Genomic DNA, 19957 nt, shown 5'->3' with positions numbered 1-19957 from the left:
TGAGCATCTAGTAATAAGATAGTCTACTGATATGAGACAAGATCTGTAAAATATTGTTCTTATCTCAGCCCTTTGTAATAATTTTATTCTTGGTAATTGTTTGGAATGTGGTAGAGGTGGTTGTTCGCAGTATTCTATTTGTAGACTGTTAAAAGATGTGATATTTAGTTTTGGGCCTGAGCAATCATATGCTATGAATGCTTTTGTATATGATAATGTTGTGATAGTGATCCAGATAATTGATTTGAATATGTTCATGTTGTTGTACTATATTAAAATATTAGTTTAATACAATGAGAAGAGGAAAAAATTATTGAATTTGTATATTTTTTTTTATAGTTCTTATAACATAGATGTTATATTTAAGAACTACTTACTTTCTTTGCACTTTTTTTTTATTATTGTAATTATCTTTTTTTTTTTTTTTTTAAAAAAAGTTATTGTATTTATGAAAAATGAATGTAATGTGAATTTTGTTGGTTTTTGCTGAGGTATATTACCATATGAGTGAATTTGTATCTAAACTATATGTTAATAGATTAACGTAAGATTCATCTATTTTTTTGTTGTTTTTTAGAATAAAATTATTTATAAAAAATCTTTTGTCTATAAATTCATCAGTTATTTTATTTTTTATTAGTTTATTTTTAATAATAGCGGACCTTGTGATTTTTAATTCGTTAATAAATATAGGATCATTTTTTTGGTGAAATTTCTTAATATGCAATGTTTTTGATTGTTTTTTTGTTTTCTTTAATCCTTTGCTCATTATTTTTTGATAGTAATTAAATTCCTTTTGTAATTCCTCTTGATGGTTAATATTGAAGAAATAATCTCGTAAATAATATAGGCCTTGTAGATCCATGGTTTCTAGAAATGATGAAGGGAAAAGTTGTTTTTAATAAATGATAATTAGTAATAAAAGATTGTTTATATTATATTATCTGTGATAATATGGTTTTATTCGTCTAACATGAATAATGTTTTCAGTTGTTTTATTATTCAATGTTAACCCTTAAATTGACACTATATGAATTAATTGTGTGAAAATATTCAACTCATATTTTTCTTACTATATAAGAGTCCTAGAATCCAAATTTGAAGAAAAAAAATTTTTTTTTCAAACCAATTTTAAAATATAAGTTGTATCTCTGGGGATACATTATCAAAATACCCTTATTTTATACATGTATCTGACAAGATACATTTTCAAGATCAAGATTAAATATGAAAAAGGTTCTAACATAGTATAAAAACACTGATAAATTTTTATTTTAATAAACTTTGTTTTATTTTGAAAAACTATAACAAATTATAAATAATAAACTGACTATTGTAATAAAATAATAGGCGCAAACTAAGGTAAAGGGAATGAGGTAACTGTAATTATTAATTAGACCTCCCAGAATGCCTACACCTTATGTTGGTATACCTATATTTATTTTATCACCTTTTCCTATTAGAGGAAGTATTATTATTGGGGTCGTGAGTTCTTTTACAATAAACTATAAAATTACCTATGGAGAACACAACTGTTCTTCTGTGAAACCTGGCTAATTACATATATAAATATAATATAATACCTTACAAAACTCACCAATATATATATGATTGGATTTTGCTAAATTACCAATATAGAGAGAGAGATTGGGCTTGTAAGTAATATAATCTTTTACCTTCCGTGAAGATGGATGCGCATTTGCTTCGCGTTACACCGATGATAAAGGTTGACAAAGTTCCAGGGGTAAAAAGGAGATAGAATCTGAGTGTGATTGTAAAGAAAGAAAGAGAACACACTTTTTAGTATTAAAACACAACTACGATGGTGACGATATGTAAAAAATAATAACTGCAGCCTTCATGAACGTCCTTTACACATTTACGCACTGAAAGTGTACGTGTATAAGACGCTAGAAAGACTGGAGGTAGATGAGCCCGTGGGAGGGCGTTTTATGCTGCTTTTTGTTTTCGTCACTATCGTATTTTTATTTTTATTATAATAATTGTTATTGTAGAACAAAGTATGTTTATTGTGATATTAGATTATTTGAATTGTCATTAGTACTTTGATATGTATAATGACTATATCATGACATTTAGACTTTATACATTAGTGAATTATATATTAGTAAATAATAATTACAATAACATGTCATATTAATTGACTATAAGAAATGTTCATTGTGTATGATATATGGATATCATTACACTATTGAAAAAAAAATTAATTATTTATAAATTAACAAAAAATAAAATAAAACATAAATATATATATATATGTATTTATATTATAACAATAACAAACAGTCTTTGTAATAATTTGTTATTCACCAGTCGTTTGGTTAAATTTAAATATTTAGAAGGTTTAAAATTAATATATAAAATATGATGCTCTATAACAACAAAGTATAAGTAATATACTTTAAACTATTAAATTGTATAATAAAGATGACTTCAGTCTTTTGAATAATCAAAAAAAAAAAAGTATTAAAATATTAATAAAAAGTATTATATTATATATAATAATACTTATAAAAAAGGAACCATTTAGAAACTATTTGTAATGAAACTGTTGAAAACAGTTTCGTCCTTCAATCAAACACAATCTTACATTGCATTTCAAACATATTATTGAAGTTTGACCAGCTGAGCAATGGCGACATCTACCTTTTTTGGTTAAGGTAGGACAGTGATCTGTTTTATCATATCTTATTTCAGTATACGGTCTTGGAGCTATTTCATGTCGAATTTTTTTAACAGGAAAATTACTATTTTCCAAAGCTGGCCTACGCCCTAGCCGAGGTTTGTTCTTACTAGTTAGGGCAACTGCAATTTCATGTCGAAATTCTTTGAGCCTTTTTTCTTTTTCTTTATGCAGTTCACAATCTCTACGGTATAGTAGCCAAGCATTGTTTACAGATATATCAAGCATTTGAGAAAAAAAAGACATATACCATTTATGAGACTTTAAACCAGTTCTGTACAATGCAACTAACATATCTGCTAAATCGACACCACCCATGTGGGTGTTATATTCTTTAACTATATTAGGGTATGGAACAGGCACCCTTTTTTTTGCATGTTTTGAATATCGCTGTATAATGTTAGTGTTCGATTTACTTTCCTGTGTATAGGAACTGGCTAAACTAACTACCTTATTATCAAGCCATTTTAAAATTATAACTTTTTTGGATTTATCACAAAGGTATTCATAAGTGCCTCTTGGTTGTTTCATTAACTTTTTATCTTCAATTAGAGGACATCCTCGTAGATGCTGTTTTCTAATAGTGCCTAAACTTAATATACCAAACTCAGATCTCAAGTAGCTTATTAACTCAGGAGTAGTAAAAAAATTGTCAAAATATATAACACTCATTGGTTTATCTGGTATTGATATCGATAGTGCAATGACCACTCTTGGTCCTAAGCCAAAATAACTCATTTCACGAGGAGAAAAAGTTATACCACGAAAAGTACAGTCACCAGAATAGACTAAAAAATCATAAACCATGCCATCTATGCCTGCCCTAACAAACATTTTATAACCCCATTTTTTAGGTTTGTTTTTCATATATTGTTTTCTAGATCCTGCCTTTTTGCCTTTGTAAGGGATCATCATTTCATCAACAGAAAATCTTTTACCTTGTGGTACAGATAAACAATTGTTACGAATTATGTCTAAGAGCTTGCGAACTTTAAAAAATCTATCAAAATCATCAGGGCAATTATTATCACAAAAATGAAGACATCTCATAAGTTGTTGATATCTACGCAATGACATTACATTTGAAACTTGTCCATATTTTGTAGATGGAGCCCAGTAGTCTGTATATGCAGGCATTTTTACTATTCCCATTATTAATGAAATACAAACCAAGTCTTTTATTTCTTTAATATTTGTTCCCAACATTTTGTCAAATTTTTGAAAACAGTATAAATTGGACTGTTCAACGATTAGTTCAAATACATCATTAGAAAAAAAAATTAAAAAATATTCTAAAGGAGATTTGACATAACTATTAGTTGGATAAGATTGTATTATTGGTATATCAACACTAAACTTTTCACTAGTGCATTTTTTCCATTTAAAATCAAAATGCTTTAATGGTACTTTCTTGTTTACTTGAGTTGGATTTGAAAGACAAATATTAGGGCTAATAAGTTGGTCTGTAGGGGTAGGAAGAGTAACAGGAGTAGATGATTTAAATAATCTTTTTGACCGCCTAGAACCAGATGATTCAGTTCCTGATATATTTGAAATAGAATTATCATTAGATGTTGGAGTTGCAGGAAGTTCAATAACTAATGGTACTTCTAGATTCTGCTGTATTAAATCCTCACCTACTGTTTCAAAGTCTCTTTCAAATTCTTCATTCAACATTTTATTATACTCCTAAAATGTTTATTAAAATTTATAATAATTAATTCTTGTTTGTAAAACTTGTCCTACTTGTGGGTTTAGTTTAGAAAGAATATTTGTGGTATCTCCATATTTATTTTTTATATCAAGGGCTATCCCTTTGCTCATTTTTAAGTCTGCTGATATGCAGTGAGCTATGGAGTAGTCATTACTTAGTTCAAATATATTTAATTGTATTTCTTTGATTAAATTAATTTTAGAATCAGTAATGTTAGTGTAGGCTTTTATTAAGAGATTGTTATTTAGAGTAATTGTTTTACCTTTGAAATCTATAATAGCATGGTTTTTGGATAGGAAATTGTTTCCTATTATAAATGCACAAGATAAGTCTTGTATAATGTGCGTAGATATTTTGAATTTTATAGAGTTTATTTCTATTTTTATTTCTGTGGACCCAATTAAGATTAAAGGTTTGTTGTTGGGTCCTGTTAATTTCATGTTAATTACTTTGTTTATGATTTGATCTTTGGGTACAAGAGTATGTCTAATGCAACATATATTTGCGCCTGTGTCGATTGTTATTGGAATATCATTATTGTTAAACTTTGCTTTTATGTATAATGCATTTGGAATATTATTTATTATGTGTGTTATAGTTGGATTTATTTTTGACATATAAGGGGAACAATTTTTGTCATAATTGTTTAACCTGTTTATTGGTTTTTTGATTGTGGAAAATATATCCAACAGTTTTTGGCTAGGTCTTTTGTCAAATGATTGTTGTAATTGCAATTGTCGCATTTTTTGTTGTTTTTAAAATTTTGTGAAGGATATTGTTCGATTAGTTGCGGCATTAGGTTATTACTGGTGTTTTGAGTTTTATAAAATGGTTTATTTATTTGAAATTTATTATTGGGCTTTTGTTGAAATGGCTGTTTATGATATTTGGTATTTTTGAATTGTTTATTTTTATTGTTTTCGATTTCATCGTTTAGTTTTTTAAATGTTTCTTGGGTTTGTAAGTTATTGTTATTCATTAATTTTATATTTTCTTCCAATTGTATAGTTATGTTGTTTAACTGATCTTTAAATATAGAAGTTTTTATATCTGATGGGGCTTTGGTTTGTTCACCAGTAATCATAAATTCTATCATTTCAAATTTTCGAATATTTGCTTTTAAATCTGTGATATTATTGTTTTCTAAAATACCTATATATCTTGCAACAGTTGGTTTAAGACCTTTTATTATGTTTCGAACCATTTCTGGTTGTGGCATAAGTGGATCTACGCGTTTACATAAAGATTCGGCATCATTTATATATGAAGTAGTTTGTTCATCTTCTAATTGTTTCCGTTTTCCTAATAGGATTCGAAGCATATCCGTTTGGGCTATAGGTTCAAATTCAGTTCTTAGTTTATGTTCTAAGTCCTCCCATTTTGTTTTAACTAATGCATTGTCCTCGGAATTTTCGAAAAATGTTAAGGCTGATCCTTCTAGACATGCAGCAATATATTGGGATTTATCATCATTAGTCCACCCGTTTATGGATGCTGCTCTATTGTATTTTTTTAGGAAAGAATCAATATTTTCGGATATGGAGCCTGAGAATCTTCCTGGGTCAAAATATGGTTTTTTACTATCCATTCTATTTAATTTGCCGACGTTAATAATTGGATCAAAATTATGTTCTTCGAATGCGGAAATATCTGTTGGTAGAGATTCTCCGTTAAGATATTTTAATAGTCTATTTTTTAATTCGGGAACAAGACCTGTGTCTATTAGGCCTCTTTTATTTAATTCGGAAATTAACTGTGATTTGTTTAATTTATTAACTCCGGTTGCTAATAAAATACAAACTGTGTTGTCTGGAGTGTTTAATTCCTCATTTTCTGAACTAAAGTTATTCATTTACAAAATTTTTATGAGAATGTAGTGGTCGTGTATTTGTAATTGTATTTAATTGTTATTTACTAATTTAATTTATTTTTAAGACGTTTCACTTGTTTTTAAGCAATGTATTATTATTATTTTTTTTTTTATTATATATTTTATTTGAATATTAACACCTTTGTGTTTTAAATTATATTAATCTTCTTTGGATTATATATTTAATTAAAAAATTTATATTAATCTTCTATGGATTATATATTTTATTTGAATATTAACACCTTTGTGTTTTAAATTATATTAATCTTCTTTGGATTATATATTAAAAATTTTATATTTTTATTGAAAATAATTTGATCAGAATTATTTTAATGATATGCCTAAGTTTATTTAAATCTTTTTTATAATGAGAGTCACTGTTGTTGGGCGCCACTTTGTAATGAATCAAAAATATGCTTGTACGTTGCTATTGATGAGACCTTACCTTGTAATAATATATTAACTGAGTTGGTATAGTTATCTATTTAAAATGAATAATAATTAAAGGGATTTGGAATAGCGACTTCTTTTATCCTATCTTTTATTATCAGATTAAAGCATATAATTATTACGATATGATCCCCGTGACTACTGATGATGTACCAGTGGACAGGTGAGTATCGTTCAATAAGAGATTCAAGTTCTTGTATACATCTATCAATTCCATCATGTCCATTGGGCACAATAATTGAAGAGATGTAACGGTGTAATCCTGACACAGGCTTACTACTGATTGCACGGGCATAACGGTGTATGATGTCTTCAAATTCTTCCTCAAATGTATCAACATCTGAGTCACTTCCTCCGCTGTCGGTGTTGTAACTTCTTTCCAAATATTCTGTATAGCTTGATGTTGCCACTTTTTCGGATGTAATAGAGTGTCTAGATGATTCGGACAATATATCCCAATCAATAGTAGAATCGTACCTGGATGGACTGCGTTGTCTTCTTGGTATGTTTTCGAAGTGTCTCCCACTAATTCCATCAAACCAGTCACTTGTTCTACGTCGTTGAATAGATCTCGTTTCAGATGTTTCGCTACGTACTGGGGAATGTCGGATAACTTTGTTTTCATTAGTAATTCCCATTACTGTTCCTTCTTTAATCGTTTCGTGTTCGCTGTCGCTGGTGCTTGTTTCGCTCGCTTCTTCGATCCACTTGGTCCATTTTGGGTGAAAACTTCGTGGTTGTTCTGTATTGATTCCGTGTCGCTCAGCACTATTTCCTAGTTCACGTTGTTGTTCATTGCTACTGCACTCGAACATACGCCTAATAAATCGTTAGAAGTATTAGTATAAATGTTTTTGCTATTGAGGATCCACGGAATAAAATTTTGTGAACAGAAGGTGGCATAAAATTAATTAATGCCCAATTTGTATTGCTTTTGGACTACTGTGTAATGGTTGGTCGCCTTTATATTTAACATGTACAGTGTCACTGTCTAATAATTCTTTCATTTTTTCTAATTTAGCTTGTTCATAATTAGGTTCGTTCCATATTACTAATCTTTTCCTTGCTCCGTCCGTACGTCCATATGAAATTATTGTTTTTATTAGCTGTGCCAAACGTGCGTAATTTAAAAATGCAACTGCGTCGAAAAATAAATTTTACCCGCAGACTTAGGACTATATATACATATATGTAGTTGCTTGATCTTCTCGCCGTTGTCGAACTATAACGAAAGCTCGATTTCCTCAAAGTTGTTGAAAAGACGTCAGCTTCCAACAATGGTTCACATGAGTGAAGTTGCCTCTGTTGATAAAAGTTGACGGAACTCGAAGTATTTATGAAAAAATATCTGATTTGTCTCGTTCTCGTTAATCAACCCAATTCACAGCGCTGTTACGTACCGACTAGGAATGAAGACTTGATGTATAAGTGTTAGTTAATCTTTTTTAAACGTATAAACTTGATACAAAAATACAAATATATGTGAACATATGGTGGTGGTGATCGGTGTTACGACGTTGACTCTAAATATTGATATAAAAGACCTTGAGTGGTGTTACGACCTGCCTCTGAATGTCTTGGATATCCTTAATCGTTTTTTGTGTGTAACAGCGATGCAAGCTGACAACTAATGTAAAATTTCTTTTTAATTAGGAATTATAAATTAAATAAATTGCACATGTATACTGTGCAAAAACCATACTCCATAAACCGAAATCGCACCAAGAAACTCCTCCGTCAAAATAAGCATATACCTTTGCTATCCACAGACACCAAAACCATATGTTTACCATGGAGATATTCTACTTAATATAAAACTATTATAAAAAAAAATACATAAAATGAAATAATACTAGATATTTTTTTTTGACATATTTAAAAAACAACAATCTTTAAGTCAGTATGATCGCCGAGAGAAAAAAATGGACCCCTACCAAAAACATGTTACTCACATACTATAATATTTAATATATTTGTTGTTTTTAAGCGATGAAAGCTGACAACTAATATAAATATTTGTAATTAAGAAACGTCAACGTTAGTTAGAAATGTCTGCCTCCAGGGCGGCCACAACGACGTCATACGGAGGTGGCTGGAAATCTTCCGGCCACTCAATACTAATTTCACAAAAATCTCCAGCAACTAGTAAAATATATAGGTACATATAGATAGAAGAAAAATAAATAATTACAAACAAATATAACATACCACGAATAACATAAATTATGGTTTTTCCGGACATTGTTGGTTTTGATTGGATTTCTCCAATAAAATTCAAAACAACTAAAAGCAGCACCGACAAACGCAAAATGTAGACTGAAGGAAAATATAACATAAGAAATAAAACACACAAGTAGGTTAAGATAACAATTATGTAATATATTATAACAACTTAATAAAACATGCTGTAACTAGGGTAAGAAAACAATAATATAATTTATGCATAGTAAATAAGATAACTAGGTTAAAACATTAGAAACATAATGTAATTAATATATAAGGAAGATGGGAACTCCAAGACGGGGTCAGTGGTGGTGATCGCTTGACTTGATTGTCACTGAACACTGCATGTTAAATAAAGTACCTATTGTTAAATATTTCGTGTGTTCATCTTTTGTGTATTTCGAGTAATCAGACTATACGACAAATAATAATAAATTACTAATATAAATAACTTATATATGCCATTTATAAAAATCACATATTTACTATTTATAAAGGTTTAGATAAAATTTAATCAATTAAAAACTGAACACTATCTATAACTTATTATATTGTATTAAATACAGCGTTTAGATATTAATAATAGGTGTTTTATGATTAACATAATTGAAATGATGATATTCGTAATATTATGAATATCATTACAGAGTTATTTAATTTAAAAGAAATGATTATTTCTTAAAATTATTATTAAGTATTATACTGTTTTTATTTTATTACTTTAACTTAAATATTATATTACATACATTTGAACTCATTGATATTGTTATAATACATTACTACTAAAAATTGTAATAATAAAATTTGTTTGTTCATATTTATTTTTGTATCTTGTTAATATTAATAACAGACAATATACCTACTTGTATATTTTTTCAAACAATAAAATTTCCATAATATTTATTAAATGTAGTATAGTGCGTTTTGAATTAATAACGTTTCCAAGTATTACAAAACGAACTATTGCCCGACTCAGTACAAAACGTACTATGTGTTGGCAATAGTTCGTTTTGACACAAGAGGTAAACTTATTACCTTGATTAATTAACTTAGAACTTAAAAAGGATGAATTTTGACACTTCAAAGCTATTCCTTTTTTTATAATATATTGATAAAAATTATCAATGTAAACTCATACATAAAATTTATACCAAAAACATTTTTACTTCTTTCCTGAAAAGTTTGAATTTTGGCAATAGTGCGTTTTGGAATGTCGCCCTTCAATTAAGTCCTTGCAGGACTTAATATTATAAAGCTATATTTTAATCTATTCTTAAACGAATGATTATTGGGTTGATTTAAAACTTATTGTGTTTGGAAGTCAATGTATAATATAACGATGTAAGTACCTTAATACATAATTATTATAATAAGTTAGAGATTTTTTGTGCATTTTTCAGCTAATTCTAATTTTTCAATTCAAAGAAAATTTCTTTATTTTATTTATTACACTTTTAGAGCAACAAGTTCTAAACACTAGATTAATATAGTTATAAAAGTTATTACTTACCACCAAAAACCAGTACAGGTCACAGGATACACAAGTACAACAAGACGCACGACGCACGAGACAAAATAATAACGAATAACGATTGAACAGTAAATAGTGAATACGATAGTTTCAAGTTTGATACTATGATATAAGATATTATAAAAAATGGCGATAATAATATTATAATCAATAAATAATATTTATAAATTTTACAATATTATTGTTTATTATATCTATTTTCGTTATAACTCAATCATATTATTTCATAAATTAAAAAAAATATTGTTAATTTAACAAATTCAAATTATTAAATTAAATACAATTTTATTTGAACTAATAAAAACAAAAATACAAACAATAATTATTTTATTACATTCTTACAAATAAGTAATAAAATTGATTTTATTGAATTAATTATGCATTATTGATTTAATTAATTCAATAAAATTTTAATTAGATTAAACTTAATATGATTGATTGAACAATAATTTTATTGAAGTTTTAATTTTAACAGCATTCATATCGATCGATGCTCTATTTAATATAAGTTGTTGATTACAGTTTATTAAAATACGTTTATAATCTTCACAAAAACCAAACAAATCTTTAAGATTAATACACCCGTTAAAATTACCGCTGTCGATAAAATCTTTATTGGCATTTTTAATATCACTATCCCAGGCAGCGTTATGATGCGATATAATATTTGATTTATTATACGAACAATATCCTTTTAATGTAGTCGAAATACCTGGGTTAACAAGTTTTTGAATTTGAGTACCGTTTATTTCATATTTTATTTCAAAGAAAAGAAATGACAGTCCATTGTTTATAAATCTAATTTCTTCAGTTATTTCTGTAGGTTTGGTTATTGTACCCTCGATGTAAATATAACTCTCACATGGTAAAGTATAAGACTCTGTGTTATGTAAAGCAATACGTACTTCATCGTTATTGGAGAGGGCAGATGTTGAATAAGGTAAAAATGAATGATATTCAATTTGAGTTATTTTACAATCATCGGTGTATTCAGCCGTGACATCTAAATACATATCATCCATATTAAATAGCGTTTAGCGAGCGTAGAAAAGCCAAATTTTCTGGTGTTAGACTATGTTCAACTAGTTTACGTTTAGAGTATTTCTTCTTAGGAGTTGTTACCTTGATAGTGTTTCTAACACGACTAACAGGTTTTACATATGCATTCGTATTTATATTATAAAATTGTAAGCCCATCACGAGTCTTGAATTAATAATCGTATTGATACTGGTTCACCTCGTAGATCGATCAACTCATTATCTTGATTTTTTAAAATTATACTTGCATGCGTTATAGATGTAGCATTGAGAGAATAAAACACCAAATGTGTTGGAACCTCTATTATTTTATAGCCTGGAGGTACATTCGGATAAAACTCATGTATTGTATGACACTGCTTACCGTTGACGAATGAACCCATAACCAGATTTGAATCGATATATATACAGTTTGTTTTGGTAATATTAACCAACGTATCTGATTCGTGATTGATATTAGCATCATATTTACCATTTTTAAACCCTAACAACTGCCCAATACTATTAGACATGGAAAAATCTACAGTTTCACTGCAAAACATTGAACATTTTAATGTATTATTATCTGCTCTCAATACGAATAAAATACCCGACTTGGGTAATGCACGTTTTATTGCCGCCTCAATTTCTTTCAACTCGTAAGAGCCTGTAGGTATTGTGTAACTAGTGCTTGCACGTACATCGAGATTATTATATACGAAACCTAGTTTATTGCACTTGTCGTTTACATTAGGTATAGAATTATTCGTTTGAAAACCTAACAGTCCGATTTTTGCATTTTTACTTACTTCTATAGGTGGGAAAAAGTCGCATGATAATTCGCTTGAGTTGCCGGTTAAAGTTATAGTATACATGATAAAAATTTTAAACACAAGTGCCTACAGTTTATTGTATTATATTTTTGATATCGTTCGTAATTATATTCAATATTGTAATATATTCCTGCATTTAAATAGTAAACAGTACTAATAATAAGTAAATTACTAATAATAACTTATTTTTAATTTAATTTAATTTCTATAATTTTTAAATTTTTATTCGTTTCTTTTAATTATTAAAATTTATCACAATGAAAAGGAAAATTAATTTAGGTCGTTCATCGAATATAATAAAACGTCAACGTTTACTTAGATTAAGTCAAAATAGTGTTGGTAGTATTAATGAAAACAATATTAATAACAACGAAAATTTAGATGAACCACAAGTTCCATGGCGTCGCCGTGAAATGTCGGCATTTACTTATGATAAATTAATAGATTATAAAAATAATTCTCACGTTATCATTGGAAATATGAATTTAAAATGTAATTATTGTCGTGCATTGAAATGGTCCAAAGAGCCTGCAGGTTTTTGTTGTTCAGGAGGAAAAGTTGTTTTGGAAGACATTGCTGATCCACCTAAACCATTAAAAAGTCTCTTAAATTTTTCACACGAAAATTCAAAACATTTTTTTGACATGATACGTGTTTATAATTCGGCTTACCAAATGACATCGTTTGGTGCAACAGAAATTAGACATGGAAATTTCATGCCAACATTTAAAGTTCAAGGTCAAGTCTATCATTTGGCTGGTTGTTTATTACCCACCGGTACAGAAGAACCAAAGTTTTTACAGATATATTTTATGGGTGACTCAGAGAATGAAGTGAAAAGGCGTTTGTCTATTGCTCCCAATACAGATAAACAAATATTATATGATTTGCAATATATGTTGCATAGAAATAATTCGTACATTCGTAGTTTTAAGAGTGCACTCGATTTGATGCCGTCCAATCTAGCTGAATTTAAGATTGTTATTAGGGCCGACAGAAAACCACAAGCAGAGCATCGTGGTCGATATAATACTCCTCAAACTGATGAAGTAGCCATATTAATTGTCGGCCAAGAATTTTCAAAGAGAGATATTGTATTAAGAGCTCGAGATGATACATTAACACGCGTAAGTGAAATTCATCGTTCGTACGATGCGTTACAGTATCCTCTAATGTTTTGTTATGGACAGAGTGGTTATTCTATTGATGTTTCGCAAGTTAATCCAATTACAAAAATTCCTCTTAATAAAACGGTTTACCCGCCATGGACTTTTACTCTTATAGACTTCAAGCCAGAGAAAATTCTAATAATATACTTAAATACGGCTATCAACGCCTGTCTAAAGTCATCTTATCTTTGGTCTTACATAACATCTTTGAGATTAACAACCAATATGCGTGTACACCTTGGTGGTGATAATAATGCCGAGTTCTTCTCACAACATCTTTTGAAAATTGGTGACGGAACTTTTCAGAATGATAAGGATAGCATAATACACATAAATTCTACATTTGCAATTTCGGTTCTTGATCAAAATAACTTAATCAACAAAGTTTATCCTGAAATTTCTCATCTTTCCAATAATCCAATGAATGGCTCCGTGAACGTGCAATTTTGGCCCCTAAAAACGACATCGTCAACATCATAAACGAAAAAGTTCTTTCCATGTTCGAAGCTGATAAAAAAAACTATATTTCCATAGATACACTTACTAATCAAGATGAAGCTATAGATATCCCGACTGAATTTCTTAACTCATTAAATCCATCAGGTCTCCCCCCACACAAACTTGATTTAAAAATCGGTGCGCCTATTATTCTTATGCGAAATTTAAATGCTCCCAAATTGTGCAATGGAACCAGATTAAAAATATTATCTTTGAAAAAAAACCTTATTGAAGCTGAAATTCTTACCGGCTCAGCGAGTGGTCAAATGGTATATATCCCAAGAATACCAATGATAACAAACGAGTACCCCTTCGAATTTAAACGTGTCCAATTTCCAGTTAAACTTTGTTTTGCTATGTCAATTAATAAGGCACAAGGACAGACAATGAAAGTTGCAGGAATTGACATCAGCGATTCATGCTTCACTCACGGACAATTTTATGTTGCCTGCTCCCGTGTAAGCTCAGAAAAAAACTTATACATTTATGCCCCTGGTGAAAAAACTAATAATATAGTTTATAAAGAAATATTGGTTAATCGGTAGTTATGTAGTATTTTTCCAAAATAATAAAAATTACTTTTCAAAAAACGTAGTTTTTTTTAAGTTTAGTATCCTAACCTTATGTCTTATCGATAATTATGTATTTAAGAAGGTAAATGGTAATACATGGCTTTATTTCATTTGTCACGAATTTGTTTCCGGGCAACGCCGGGTAATTGATCTACCTATATACACTTACAATAAGTTGGTTATTTTTTTCTACACTACAAATTCCCTAGAAATAATTTATATGGCAAAACAACGTTTGCCGGGTCAGCTAGTATATTATATAAACAATTTGTGGCATTCAATACAGTAACTTTGTATAAATTCTCTTTCATTTAAATTTTAAGGAATATATTATGTTCAGTTTTTCAAAAATGTTATGAAGTAATTAATGATAAATTATTTTTTATTTTTTCACGGTTAAAAATCATATACCTATTTTAAATTTAAAATAAAATAATGATATATATAATACAAATATGTAATTTTCTAACTGCCGATTGAAATACACTATTAGTAGAAAACCAGTAAATGCGTACATGGACTATGGATAAATATTGCTAGTATGATACTTGACTGATTAAATCATAGGTAAAGAAAAATAATAAATAAAGGTACCCAAACAATAAAAACATTTAGCATAGAATCCACAGTTAATATGATCAGTAAAAATAACATAACTCTAGTGTTATTCAGGTAAGTAAACAATCTTACCATCGATGGAATCGTCAACTGTACTTGTTGCCAATGGCTTGTTGAAGAAAATCAAAATCCCCAACAAACAAAACCGCTGTATCATATTGAAATCGATCGTACTACAATTTATGTACAACTTCTACAATTCTAACATATTTATTTGTATATTATTAAGGATTACTGGGTGAAGTATATTTTTATGTGCCAATAACAAGGCATTTAATAATTCTTCCATTTCAAGCGAAAAACTTGTCATTATACAATTAAAATATGTTAAATAATTACTTAATTGTTGATTTATTTGAATTTCTATTAAATAATTTTGCTTAAAATTAATTTTATTAACCAAGTCGTTATATTCTCGTTGTAATTTAATACAATTTTGCGGTGTTATTGAGGATACATTTGATATCTGATTTAACGACGATTGTACTAATTTTACTTGTGTTTTCATGGTAACTAAAGTTTTCTCATTATTATTTTTATTTGTATTTATTTCTTGTTGTATTTTTTGGTAGTCACTATCTCCTACAACTCCAAATGCCCAATTTTCAAATTCTCCTATTACATTTATTAGGCCTCTTTTCATTCTTACCCCGTTTTGTAGAGATATTAGTGATGTGTAGCGTTTTAATATTGTTGTCCTGGTTATTTTTAATTCTGATTTAAAATTATTGCATATATTTGACACATTAGTGTTAGCTAAACACAATTTATCATTATAATTTATCAAATTATTCATTTCATCAAACTTTACGATAAAAATGGAAATATTTACATGTGTTAATGATGAAATTAAGTGGTTATTAATCATTATCGAAATAATCCGACTATAACACTATTGTTTACAACGTGATAAACAATACGTTATAGTAAGATATTCAAAATTGTTATTATAATATAATATTCTTAATTAAATACATTTATTAATTTACTTGTCAAACTCTTATTTTAATAATAATATATACAAATCTTATAATCTAAGGACAATCACTGTATTTATTAAAATAAGTGAGTTCTACAAAAATATTTTACCTATTTATCGAACACTTACAAATTTCATTAATAGTTATTTTAACTATAATAATATACACTTTGTATTTGTGACCTAACTCTATATTTTTTTATAATAAAATATGGCATCCGCTCATCATATATTTTTATATATATATATATATGTTACGGGTAATGTTAACATTTGGATAATGTCGACATTATCCGGCTAATGAGACATTAGCCAACTGTCATCATAAGCCGCCATGAATATCTGCTAATGTTAACATTAACCGGGTAATATTACATTAGCCAAGAACTTTTGGAAAATGTCTTAACAACCATAAAAATGTGTCATACATGAGATACAATAATTTAAATTATTAACAATATTAATTATATTTAAGACAACAACCATAAAATACATAATATTAATTATATGAGTTTAATTTTAATTTTTAACAACGTAACCTACTAATGATACATAATGTGTTATCCTTTATTATTGCACGCATACTTCCGTGACATTTTGAATTGCACAAAATGCTAGATGCTTTACATTAACATCGATTGGTGACACATTTCCCCTTACAAGAACACCTTTTATATCCTTGACCACCACCATCTGACATTTGACTCGCAATTTCCCTCAATGATTTTTCTACATGTACCACCTCATCAAGCGGTATTAAAGCCAACGGACAAACACTAAACTGATTTCTGGTGTATAATTGTGGCAAAGTACCATATTTATTGCCAAGTTTATAATATTGCCCATCCTCAATAGACACAACTGCAAACATAATATTTCTCGGGTCTGCTCGTCCTCTGTCGACATCCGGTAAAGAGACTCTCACACTGTCTCCAATGTTGGCTGGGGGGAACTTATGGATAGACCTAAATTTCATTTTTTCAGCTTGGTTCAGTAAACAAATTTCAGATTTTTTTCTATTATTTTCGATTGATTTCTGTAAAAAATGAATTATTAGTTATTGGGAACAATATAGGTAATTTAAAATAACAATATCTTACCTGTCTTGAGCATATTAAGTCACATAATCCTTCATCCTTCGATGCTTTCGAACAACAATTTTCATTCACCACTTGAACATTATTTTTTTCATCCACGCCTTCGTTTTCGTCTTCTTCATTGATATTGTTTAAAAATATTTCTAGTTCATCTTCAGTATTGATATTATCAATATAATACTTATCGCCTACGCCAAATTTGATTTATTTATTATTTTCCATAACTCGAATCAATTTTACCCGAGTCGGGTACGCGTCAGCCTGTACCGGCGTCATCCCGATCGTACGATGAACCGACTTATTATAGTCGTCGATTAATGAAATAGTCGTCCAAACGCGCGAATCTCTACCGGTAAATTGTTTAAACATTCGTTCTTTTAGCGTGCGATTGAATCGTTCTACAATAGACGCCTTGAGCACGCTGAACGTACTGTACATTTTTATATTGTATTTTTTCACTAAAGCTTCGAAATGTTTATTGTAAAACTCGCGTCCGCGATCGACGTGCAATAGATTAGGGCTATTTTGTGCGAAAATTGTATTAGCAGCTATCGAGACTTCTTCGCCTTTTTTGGACTTTAACGTAACTGCCCACGCGTATTTAGTAAAACAATCGATAACACATAGTATATATTTATACCCTTTATTCATGTTAGAATATTGTTGCATGTCCACCGTCAAGAACGCGTAAATCGGCGAAATCGAAAATTAATAGAAAATCGTCGATATCAAAAAACTAATTTTACCCAACCGCGCTCTTTATGATTTTGAAATTGTAAAATACGCTAAATTTAAGAAAATACGTAATTTCTGAGGTGTATATTGCATAGACAGGTTGCCGGCTGCCGGACCTATACGCATGGAATGTGCGGTCGTTAACCTTGACTTTGAAAAAAATAAAGGCACGCATTGGGTATGTTATAAAAAAATCGGAAAATCAGTTTTTTATTACAATAGTTACGGTAATCTCCGCCCGCCGCCGCAATTAAGGAAATGTTTTAAAGGCTGTGTTATCGAATATAACTATGAACGACAACAAGCATACAATACTTTCAACTGTGAACATTTATGTTTGAAATTTTTAACCGAAAAACAATAATTGCATTATTGCATTATTATTATTATTATTATTATTTTATAATATTATTATAATTATTAAAATATAAAATAATATTATTGTCGTCGTCATCATCAACATCATGCCGTCTCAAACACTATCGCTGAGTGGAAACAGCTCCGAGTTAGAATGTCATTTTTTTCCGCCCATAGAAGTGGGAGATAAATCAGAAATCGGACTTCTAAGTATGCAGACATACAATTCCATTCCTAACGTCGAAACTGGATGTGATACTCTACATGTTATCCACAGCAATCATCCGCTGCCCGTTAAAATTAAAATACCTACTGGGTGTTATGAAATAATTGTTTTGGAAACTAAAATACGTGAACTTCTGAAGGACATCGGGGTGAATTTTTTTAATTTGTCGAGTAATAGTAGTACATTGAAATGCACCACACATTGTAAGTGATATCGATTTGAACGTCGAAGATAGCATTGCGCCGTTGTTGGGTTTTGATAAACGTATTTTATCCCGAAATCATAGACACGAGTCCGATCGCGTGGTGAAAATTATGAACGTCAACACGATAAAAGTAGAATGTAACTTGGCCACAGGCTCATTCGACAACGGACGGCAATCGCATGCGATAAACGAATTTTATCCGATCGTACCGCCGGGCTATAAAATAGTCGAAATACCAAAATATAGCGTGTTATATAAACTGAAAACAAATACGATTGATTTCATTCGAGTTTCGCTGACCGATCAAAACGGGAAGTTAATTAATTTCCGTGGTGAAGCCGTAAATATCAGACTGCTTATAAAAAATGGGTTTGAAATTTAATTTCAATAAATATACTACGGACAATGGTAATGCACTCATTAAAGCCGCGACTGCTGACAGACACACACTACAACACATCACCGCCGCCGCCGCTATTCATAAAAAAAGTTAATAGTAATAATAATAAAAATAAAAATAAAGTATCAAATAATAATTTATGGTCATTAAATGTTGTTATGGTTTCATTAAAATGTGTTATTGTGCTCCTTAAAATAGAAACTTGGTCTTCAACTATGTGTATTATATCTTTTTGATTATTCTCTAATTTGTTAATCGAACTATCATACCTTCTTACATCATCAGCGTCGGCAATGCCGAACATTCACTGTAATGCCGAACCCCCAGATTCAAATGATCGCCTAACCTTTTTACTATGCCTAGCCATTTGTCTATTAGTCTGTGTATCTGTATTAATTTTTTTTACACGCTTCTCCAACTGATTTAGAGTTATTTGGTATGTGTTATTAATTGCAAATGAGTTGATTGATTTTAACATATTATTTACATCGATAAGGCTATTGAATAGATATTTTAAATCTATAAATGTATTGATGGTCCAACTACTTTTACATAATTTACCTTCTCCTATTATCTCGTACTGTAATCCTGGACTATTGGTGGTAAGAGTGAGGTTATAAAATGCAGCATCTCGATTTTCACTGGAAATAATATGATTGGTTAGCAACAATAGTAGCATGGTACGACAAATCATATTCCAGGCATCCATTTTTGTTGTAATTCTATGATAAATAATTTTTATACTATCATAAAATATAT

The 19957-nt window shown here is 29.3% G+C and overlaps 2 protein-coding genes and 1 pseudogene across 2 annotated transcripts; 1 reads left to right on the top strand and 2 right to left on the bottom strand.

Annotated features, from left to right (window-relative positions):
* Positions 1-2554: 2554 nt before the first annotated feature.
* LOC132925349 (piggyBac transposable element-derived protein 3-like) lies at positions 2555-4528 on the bottom strand. The gene is made up of 2 exons (XM_060989754.1): positions 4451-4528; positions 2555-4393 (listed from the first exon to the last, which is right to left on the bottom strand). Exons 1-2 carry the CDS (start codon positions 4526-4528, stop codon positions 2555-2557), a joined length of 1917 nt encoding a protein of 638 aa, XP_060845737.1.
* A 9480-nt stretch (positions 4529-14008) lies between these two features.
* On the top strand, positions 14009-14554 carry LOC132925348 (ATP-dependent DNA helicase PIF6-like). The gene has a single exon (XM_060989753.1). The coding sequence runs from the start codon at positions 14009-14011 to the stop codon at positions 14552-14554; it is 546 nt and encodes a 181-aa protein (XP_060845736.1).
* A 2150-nt stretch (positions 14555-16704) lies between these two features.
* LOC132925347 (uncharacterized) lies at positions 16705-19907 on the bottom strand (annotated as a pseudogene).
* Positions 19908-19957: the final 50 nt, after the last annotated feature.

The sequence above is a fragment of the Rhopalosiphum padi genome, chromosome 3 (assembly GCF_020882245.1).
Source record: "Rhopalosiphum padi isolate XX-2018 chromosome 3, ASM2088224v1, whole genome shotgun sequence".
Taxonomy (NCBI): domain Eukaryota; kingdom Metazoa; phylum Arthropoda; class Insecta; order Hemiptera; family Aphididae; genus Rhopalosiphum; species Rhopalosiphum padi.
This window is presented reverse-complemented; position numbering and strand designations above follow the sequence as displayed.

Bases quoted from the DNA above. Each gene is read 5' to 3' on its own strand.
- LOC132925349 (XM_060989754.1), bottom strand. From the start codon at position 4,528: ATGAGCAAAGGGATAGCCCTTGATATAAAAAATAAATATGGAGATACC. The intron at 4,394-4,450 runs GTAGGACAAGTT...TAAACATTTTAG, and splicing joins TTTCTAAACTAAACCCACAA to GAGTATAATAAAATGTTGAA.
- LOC132925348 (XM_060989753.1), top strand. From the start codon at position 14,009: ATGTTCGAAGCTGATAAAAAAAACTATATTTCCATAGATACACTTACT.